This window comes from Erigeron canadensis, chromosome 1 (genome assembly GCF_010389155.1).
Source record: "Erigeron canadensis isolate Cc75 chromosome 1, C_canadensis_v1, whole genome shotgun sequence".
NCBI lineage: Eukaryota > Viridiplantae > Streptophyta > Magnoliopsida > Asterales > Asteraceae > Erigeron > Erigeron canadensis.
In genome coordinates, this window is record NC_057761.1 from 37,867,632 (window position 1) to 37,877,708 (window position 10,077).

General features: G+C 36.4%; 1 protein-coding gene across 1 annotated transcript in view; it reads right to left on the bottom strand.

Annotated features, from left to right (window-relative positions):
* Nucleotides 1–540: 540 nt before the first annotated feature.
* Nucleotides 541–10,077, bottom strand: part of LOC122591746 — an 11,236-nt gene continuing 1,699 nt past the window's right edge. Inside the window, exons 3-12 of the mRNA XM_043763995.1 lie at nt 9,169–10,077; nt 8,770–9,097; nt 8,352–8,607; nt 8,051–8,267; nt 7,612–7,964; nt 6,746–7,255; nt 5,110–6,289; nt 4,657–5,010; nt 3,597–3,834; nt 541–3,074 (exon numbers count right to left, since the gene is read on the bottom strand). The exon at nt 9,169–10,077 is cut by the window's right edge and continues 267 nt beyond it. Coding sequence (XP_043619930.1) covers nt 541–3,074; nt 3,597–3,834; nt 4,657–5,010; nt 5,110–6,289; nt 6,746–7,255; nt 7,612–7,964; nt 8,051–8,267; nt 8,352–8,607; nt 8,770–9,097; nt 9,169–10,077 — 6,879 coding nt within the window. The remainder of the gene's footprint in view (nt 3,075–3,596; nt 3,835–4,656; nt 5,011–5,109; nt 6,290–6,745; nt 7,256–7,611; nt 7,965–8,050; nt 8,268–8,351; nt 8,608–8,769; nt 9,098–9,168) is intronic.

Here is a 10,077-nt window from a genome sequence, read left to right on the forward strand (position 1 = left end):
CATGCTACTGGTGTTTTTTTTTTCTTTTGTATTGTGGATGAGTGAAATGTTAATGAGCTTTCATATTAAAGACGTATATCCAAAAAATTGGGTTGTCGGGGTAAAAAAGAAGTTTGACTTAAAAACTTCAGGGGGTTAAGAAACAAAAAACATGATAATATACATAATATGATTTTTCTGTACTAAGAATTTTTGGGTCGTTGGGGGCGGTTGACCCTGGTATTGAATACAAAGCATCCGCCCATGCTTCAGAACATTATATGCACGGCGCACAATTGTTCTGTCCTCTGTTAAACTGAATGGCATTCAACTTATGAAGTGAAGGCATACAAACAGTAGGTGAAATATGGAATTGATACTTGGTAACAAATGTTTTCTGTCAAAACTTGAAAGTTGAGTCACTTGAAAATGGAAAATACATGAAACTAAATAGTTGCAGGAAATAGAAAAATAACAACCCACTCACAAAGTGGTCAACTACCCTGGCTTTATAAGCAATAACACATGGAAATAACTCAATAAGTCAATAACTATAACTAATCACAATAGATAACCAACAAAAACTAGCAGCATAATTCCCATCAGTATGATCAAGTCTTCAGCTTTTATCCAACGTGTAACTCTAAGCAGTAGTCGCAGTAAATGTTGACTTCTACCATCCTCTCCACGCAAAGGATTCACATTCAAATTTTCAACTTGTTCTGTCCCACAGCCATCGTTGTTTAAAGAACTTTGAGCACAAAGTATGGTCTTACTTGGAAACAATACACTCATTATCTCCTCTTTAGATTTCCTAATGTCTACAAATGTAGCACAAGGAGCACGGATTCTTAAACTCGCATTTCCTGAGCTCACAACCAGGAGAGGATCCTCGATGCTCATAAATGCTTCTGCGACTACATCTGCATGTAAATTCAAGAAAGTACCTTTCCTTCTCCGTAAAAGATTATTGACAAATTCTTGTGGAAGCAACCGAACTACATTGCTACTCCCCACCAGCAAATATAAAAGTGCGTCAGAAGGGTAACGATTTGGCACTTGAAGACAAATTAAAGATAACATCATAACCAGTTTTAAAGCTAAAAGTGGATGGTAATAAGTAGGATCAAGCTTTGACTTTTGAATCCATGATACAGTGTCGCTTTCGTTGCAGAGAATTTCTTGAACTGTTTCAGCGATAAAGTTTACAACATTATCTGGAAGTAATTTTTTAGAAACTGCAAACCTTGTAGTTACAGTAGCAGTAGAGTGAACTTGTATAAGCCATCCAACAAGAGAAGACCTTGTAGTGAACATCAATCCTGAAGAGAAAGATGCCAAGAAAAGAAGACTATCCAACAGATACACGAAACTGTGAATAGATATGTAGCCAGGACTGCTCCGCTTGGCTTTAAAACTATCTTCCAAAACATTTTGGAATTCTGGAACAACATAAGCATCTTTTAAGCCACCACACACATACGTCATAAAAAATGACTTCCATGCAGGATTCCACTGAAGTCCCTTCTCAACCATCTGCTTAATTCTTATTGGTTTTCTGTAACTAAGGCTTATCATCATTACCCTCCCGATTGCCCAATAGGTGAGGTTACCCTTGATGTCAAAACTACGAAGTATTATGTCAACAAGCAAATTGACCGAAAGGTCAGACTTTCTTAATAAAAGCAAGTCATCAGATACCGATTTTCGCCAGTCTAACGGAAACACAAGATCAATATAAGTAGTACTGATTCCAAGGAAATTTTCCAGCTTCTTTTCGCACGGAGAACTGAGGTTAAGATACTGGCAATCTAAGAGAAACTTTGAAACTTCAAAAATGTGTAGCAGACATGTGCCTTGATGAAATACTGAACCACTTAACCTTGACTTATGGAGTGTATTAAGAGTTTCAAGTACCTTTATACCAACAGAAAATAATTCAGACTGCCAATAAAACCGAATAGCACAAACCAAGTGCCTGATGTCTATCGTTAGACGCTTCCCATCCCTATGAAGGCCTTTTTTACCGTTGTATCTTATCCAATCAGCATCCTGGTTGACTATTAAGTAAATCATTTTGCCTTTCACACACTGTTTCCTCACCCCAAAGTAGTTCAAACTGAAATCGATTTGATCCTTGTGTTTATTCATTTCTTCATTATGAACACTTTTGAGACTTTGGAAGATAGTCAAAACATTTTGCTTCCACATATTCCAATAAAAAACCAAAGTTCTAACAGAAACTTGGTTCTGAAAGATCTTGTCCTCACAGTGCTTGTTTATGTCAACAGGTAATTCGTCCTCCCACTCATACTTCACGGATGTTAATTTAAAATGAGAATCTAAGATTTTCCTAACCAACACAATTTCTCCCATAAAACATTTTTTCTTTTGGGATTCATGTAAATGTTGCCTCAGATCTGTCAAACTCCTGTTCTGGTCATGTACTTTAAGCTCACTACAAACAAAATCATAGAACTTGTTTGAATCCATTATAGCAAGTGACTTTGCTTTTTCACAAAGTTCTTCCTTTTGAGGAAACTGCTTTAATGGCCACCCTTTGCTTCCATTTCCCCATAACGAGCTAAAAAACACATACCAAAGTAGAAGAACCGTTGCCTCCATAACTTTTCCAGCTTTTTCCAAAAGATCAGCTTCTTTTAGAACATCACCCAATGACCATGCCACCTCAGCAGCATCAAGAAAATGACCCGATTCTTCTTCCAAAACTAAAAGGTCATCAAGGCAGTCTAAGGACCTCAAGAACACACGCTTGGATTCCATAGAATTAAAGGTGCGGACTAATTTAAGCATGGATTCTGGATCTTTACTCTCATAATAATGAAGAGCATGACTCTCCAAAAGTTCCAGCTCAATTTGCTCTATTTCTTCAGTTTGATGATCAGTATGCTGTTTCCAGTTTTCTATATACTGCAACCCTTTATCAAACAGTTTTCCTTTTATGCAAACCTGCAAGCAGTTGGAAAACTGATTTCCTTTTGCATAAGCTTCAGCTGCATCATTATAGCACCCTGCTTGAGTGAAACACTCTGCTGCTGCATCAATCTTTCCACATTTATACAAGTACATTGTTCCTGCTCAAACACAGTTCAAACTAGATGTTAAAATATGAGCGTGGCAGGCGGTTTTGGAAATGTGTCAAAAAGAACATGTGTTGAAACGCATCATTGTTCATATTGCGTTGGCTAACAACCATTTCTTTTATCTATTAAAAGATATTGATTACAATTACAGATACAAAATTGTTACAATAATGATCTATTCATCTGAGAAAATTATGAGATTTAATTCCAGCTCTTTGGTTGATAGGACAACTAAGAATCATCATGAGTACCACAAGACCGAAACACAGTTGCAAGGTTGCATGCACTAAAGGTAGACTACAATATACTTTCAAAAGTTTGACCCATTCCCTTTTATATAAAATTTTGTTAGACCCAGTGACCTATTTGACGTAAAGCACAACCTGTATCAAACCTTTCATAAGTAAGTGGGTTCAAATGGCCAACTCTAGTTCAAATGTAGTTTACAGTCCTAAATCTGATTAACTGCAAACACTTAAGCAACAGACGGAAAGTTATGTTTAAAAAGGTTACCAGCTCTTTTGTATTCTCCCATGTCACTGTAACATGAAGCAGCAGATTCAAATTTCCCAATACACTCAAAAACTTCTGCAGATTCTCTAAGATAGCCTAAATAAGCTTCAGGATTCCTTTCTTGCATTTGATCAGCGAATGCCCTAAGACTAGAAGCTTTTGCCAGTTTCTCCCACATCGTATCTCCGGCTCTTTCAAAACACATTGTAGCCATCACAAAATTGTTTCCATAAAAAAGCTGAAAACCATGCAAAGGTCAAGAAACCATGTCAAATAAAGCATTAGGGAAATAAGGACGAATGAAGGAAGCTACTAGTAGAGGTGACATTATTAGCCCATTTTCCTATGAATGTGTCGATTCAGATTACGATTTATCTCTAAATGGGTAAAAATAGCAAAAAGGGTAAGCAGATCAAATCAGTCTAAAGTCACCCAGAGTGTATTATTATTTCTTAGCTACTCCTAAATCCTTTAGTTCAAAATCTGGATTCTTATTAAAATAGCGAGTTTTCTAATCATATCTGTCACAATGAAAAGGCTATATATACTGGAATGGAACACTACTTTGGAGAATGAAAGATTTCAAATTGAATAGAATAAAACAAAAATTTTCGCATTAACATCCTCTTCCCTCTTCGTTTTTTACTCAGGCTATATCTAGCATTTATGTTCCCACTTTTTTATTACTATTGTATATTTTGTAGCAACAAAAGATGCTAGAAAACCTACAACTTGAGTACATTTTGGTGTAGCCAAACAACATCAGTACAATGATAATACTTTTCAATATATTTTTCAAGGATATTTTTGCTTCCGAATCAGATCAGCAGATTATGTGATGGTATTCCAACTCCCATTCCATGAACGATCCAATTTCCCCCTAATAGATTAGTCAATTTTGGAGAAATATGTTTCAAGTTGACCCAACCCCTCATTTGACCTGAATGTCAATCTACTTGACCCGCCCATTTTGCCACAACTACTAACTAGCAACATCATTCAGCTAAAAAATAACAAAGTATAAGATAAAACTATAGCAGATTTGGATCAAATATTTAACCTTTTTACCACGCTCCCGCCACTCTTGAGGGCTGCTAGCAACCCGCATAGCTTGTGCAACCGAATCATCAAGCCTCCTTACCTGAACAAGTCCCTTTCTTTTCCAATAGTCGAACATTGGCTTCGCGAGATCCTCTTTTTTCTCACATATCCAGAGCCTTTGTCTGGTGCGAGTTATAGCCACATACAATTGTTTCAATTCTGAACAAAAGACACCATGTCTTGCCGCATTGAAGGTTGGAAAACATTGCGGAAGTTTTTCATCGAGCAAATCACATTCTTTCATGTATCCATATATTACTCTCCACTGGTCTTTCAAAGGAGATGTCCCAAAAAAGTTATATAGCAATACATCCTACAAATCATGTAAGAGTATTGAGGGGCATTTAATATTGAGTAACATATTATATTGTTTGTGACAGAAGTATAATACAAGAAATTGATAAGGACTGACCTGAAACTCAAGACCCTTACACTCCATTACAGTGAGAACAAGAGCTTGTTTTCCAACACACTTACAAATTTCAGATTTTGCAGAATCATCACGTACCAATATCACTTGTTCAGCACCGAATCCAACAGCTTCACCACCAGTTCCACTGGCACCAAAAATAGTCACAATTGCATTTTTGTCATTACCAGACTCCAATAAGACAGGAGCTTCACCAGAAACAAGACTAGTTTCAGGTTCTAAAATATCAATTGAGTGAATGAAATAACAGGAAAGAATATCAATGACACTCTGAGCTAACTCAAGCACAGCAGCATGAGTCCTGAAGTTCTGTTTTAGCTGAAAAATCTCAGATACACAGCCTTTCCCTTGTTTTCCACTTATTCCGGTGGCTAAAAACTCTTTATAGAACAAAGATCGTATATCTTGAAATCTAAAATCAATCCCTCTGGCAATAGTTTGAGCAGTGTCACCTGCAAATATAAAGCCCTCGTTGATATTGTGGCATATATATTTAAAAAGAGAAATCTGCCGCATACTAAGATCTTGAACTTCATCAATATAAACAAAATCCATCCGGTCGCCATCAAAATTTCCATTTTTAAGTCGATGATGAATGTCATTAACTAAATCACCCAAATCAAAATCTCCACGTTGGGCTTTCATCTTTTCATAGGCTTCAAAGAGGGCATAAACAACCTCTCTTTTTTGTTCTGTTAAAGTGGATGAATGATTTTCAGCCAACAGACAGTAAGCCTCATAGCTCAATTTGCCATCACTATATTCCCCTGCTTGCAGTCCTCCTTTTATATGAGAAATTATTTCCGTAAACACGCGTGACGGATCAAGCTTCTTTGTCAACTTGGTATTGAAGTGGGGCCAGTAAAGCGAACAAAATCTATCATATGTAACCTCCCTTAATCTTAAGAAAGTTCGCAATGCAACAGATCTTGAGCTTATAGGCTTACCATGACAACCTTCTTCTGCCTCGAGAAATCTTTCAAAGAACGAATTCCCCAGAGTTCCATCCAGCATCATTAAAAACTTTTGATATGTAATAACAAGAGGGTAATTTTTCTTGGGGATATCAGCAAATGTGTCTGGGATATCACCAAACTCTGATGTAATAAAGTCTGCACCATTAAGTTTAATCTCTGCTGAAGTATTCATATTACCTGAAATACTGTCAAATGCATAAATATTTGAAGTCAGACCACAGCCATAAAAGATTCCCATGTAAAAACTACCATAAATATTTTCATGAAAATATTTGGTTGCATTTTATTATTATCATCTTTGGTTTAGCTAGAGGAGGAATGATCATGTAGGTATTTTTTGTTTGGTCTGCATTTATAATACATATGAATTCAAGTTAATTGGTAAAGAAAGATAAAGTTGTTAATGCAAATAATCATTTATCAAGCTATATGTAAACATACATGAAATGCCAGTTCCGACATAAATGTATGCAACTTGGAACTGAAATCAGTATAATGGAAGATATTTATCTAATTCCATGTAAAAATAAAAAAATCATTTTATTCCTAGTTGTCAGTCATGATGATCCATAGCATTTCGATATCCACATATTACTGCATACCAAACCCAACATAAGAGATAGAATTACGATTTTGCGCACCTTGTAAACTGGAAAACTTGTTGCTTCACAGCGTAACACAATTTTGGGCTGACAGTCACAAAAAGCTGGTGGAGAATATTTGGTTTGTTATCTTCAGGATCAACTTTACAATCCATGATTCCACTGCTCTCTGTTTCGTAAATCCCTTCAGAAGCAACATTAAAAAGCAGCTCTTTTTGGAACAATTTCATCGTCAAAATAGTGGTTTTCCCGGTTCCTGATCGCCCAATTATGAATGAACTTTTGCAAGATAAGATTATGTCCATTTGTTCATCAGTGACTTGCATGGGTAGATCAAGTTCATTACCAGAAAGCAAATGTTTGGCCACTTCAGATGACAATGAGTAGAACTTCATGAGCAACAAGCTTTCACTCACTCTTGAGTTTTCAAGGTAACTTCTACCATCACCAAGATTCTCACCAACTTCGCTGTAATTATCATCATTACTTAGATCGCGAAATCGTATCACCTTTTTCAGTGCTGGCCAACTATTAGGGACTTCCAACTTTCTGAACATAGTTAAGAAACAAAGAATGTTAAGCATGCAAAATCACTAATATAAGATCTAAAGGTGGCAAGACAGGCAGGATGTGTAACGCGTAAGAACACATTTTTCAGTAGTTGAAACAGGCCACGACAGGTTAAAGTACCTACAAATAATTATACCTAATTCTGATGACTAAAAGAAAAATCTAGTTTTTTGATAAAATTGGCTTAAATAGTTATATGCATATCTTTTTGGTGTGAACTCTTTAAACCGATTGATCCATTGCCCGTTTAGCTTCTCTTTAGTTGACACATTCATAAGTACATTGCTCAATATTTCCAACTATATTAAAAATCAGTGCATGACAAATGAACTTACCCCTCCAAACGTTTTTCTGTGCAATGATTAATATAATCATCCATGTAAGCAGCAAATATGTACTCAAGTCGTTTTCGGAGTTTTGGAATCTCTTCCAAAGGTAATATATCCCAAACCTTCAAAACTTGTACATAATTGTATTCTTTGATGATGTCAATTGAGCAAATAATATATAGCCCTGCAACCTTAAATTGTTTCAGAATATGTGAAGATTTTTCACAATGCAAGTCCACACTTCTGTTCTTGGGCCGCCAGCCACCAGAAAGTCTCAATAAAAGATTTAAAGCAAGCTTCTTCAAGCGGGCAGAAGTCAGCTTTCCAAATGATCTTCTGAAGTCGTCACTAAACAGAACCTGATGGCATAATGGGCAACAAACATGAAAAGCAAAAGTAACATATTAACAAATTTTGGTAAAAAAGTAAATAGTTAATGACATACCTTCCATTTTGCATGTTTAAAAAGTACACTGTTCTCATTAACCAGATCATCAAGTTCTTCTAGCTCTTTCTTTGCATTTATAACGGTAATTTTCAAGCAATCATCAGAATCGGCATCAAACAAACACTGCCGTTCTCTGGCATCATTGACTAAATCTTTCCATACAGATTCCCTATTGGTTAGGGTTCTTTCGTTTCCCAATATCCAGAGACAATGTCTACACAAAAATTAAAGACCAAAATATACATAGTGAGATGTAGCTTTTTAATCAAGAACCTATCTATAGAAATCAACTGCATACCGTGCTCTGGTGAGGGCAACATTAGTCCTTTGAGGACTAGATATGAAGCCAATAAAACCATGGTTATTAGATCTTACTGTCGATAAAATTATTATGTCTTCTTCTCCACCCTGAAACGCATCGATTGACATCACCTTCACAGAAAATCCATCAAGTTTCTCGTATTTGTGAGCAAGTCGTTCTTGAATCGCAACAACTTGGGCAGCATAAGGAGAGATAACACCGATAGTAAGCTTCTTCTTCGAGTCGTCCCACACTATAATAGTCAAGGAAGAGAGTGAACTTAAAATGAGCAAAGAGCAACAGAAAAGTGTAAATAAAATTCGAAGAGGATGTAGCTTTTGTATGTTCATCAATAAGGTAAGAGAAAGAAAACTTGCCACCCTAAAAAGTATAGTAATATAACCAATATGTGCACCTTTGTAGAGATTTTGCACAATCTTAATCACAATAGCCACCTCAACCATATTTCTTCGACTACGTCCATTATCATCCTTTTCTTCTGTTCCACCAACGACATTTATAAATGAATATGAACCAAACATTGGTCCTGAAAGATATTGCTTTTCATAACTTTTACACAACACGTTCTCTGCGTCAAGGATCTGATTCTGATAAAATTTCCAATTTGGGAAGAAGCTAATAGAAGGATGCATTCTGTACTGCACATTTAATAGATGTTTGGAATGTCCCAAGGAGCTCAATCTATCAAATAAGCTTCTCCCAAAGCCAGATTCAATACATACCTATCCCAAGCAATTGTTAAAATTAGACTGACAAAAAACAAACTTGTAAGAACTAAAAAAGTTAGACCTACATTGCTTGTAACCATTGGTGGTAATTGACACTCATCTCCAATCAGAATAGCATGCTTCATCCCAGGAAGCTGGAGAGGAATAGCGGACTCAGCCTCTTTTAGCTGTGCAGCTTCATCGATGACCACAATGTTCAAAGGCTTCATTTCAACAGCATGCAACTTGCTAGAACTAGATGTTGTGCAAAATATAAGAGAAGCTCTTTCAAAGCAGAAATTCATCAGTGCATGTTTTTTTGACACACTTGGAAGGATAAGTGCTTCAAGGGATATTTGCAGACCTCTTAGAACCAATATACACATGGCTCTAACAGAATTAATTGAAGCCATATCTCCCAACTGATCAGGCAACGGTTTAGAAGTGAAAAGGTGCTCAAGTTCTTCTGACTCCAAATTCTCTTCACTCAACAATGATTCAAACAAATTTAAATTATCCAAAAGATAGATCATACTATGGAAACTATATTCCCTCATGAAACTTCTTGGAATATGAGTCAAGAATGTAAGGATGCATCTTCTAAGTGGCACTACAGAAGAAGCAAATCGATCTTGCACAAACTCAGTGAATGATCTGACTTGCAACTTGGTTTCGGTTCCACTTTGATTTTCATTTGCAAGTTTTTCTTCTTTGGACAACTCATTTTCCAGAAAAACATGATATTGAGATACACAATTTTCAAGTAAATCAGTCATGGACCTCATGCAATGCTTCCAACCAGTCAAAGACCCAAGGCACTCTGTAAGCCTTTCAACCCGATGCTCCAGATATATTTCTTCAATCTCTGCACCAACTTTCAACCGCTCCTTGCTTCCAAACAAAAGCACGTCTCCAAAAGAACAAAAGGAATCACCAGTTTTGGTTGTAGTTCTATATGATTGCTTGACCAAACTTAGCATACGTGAAGCTAATTG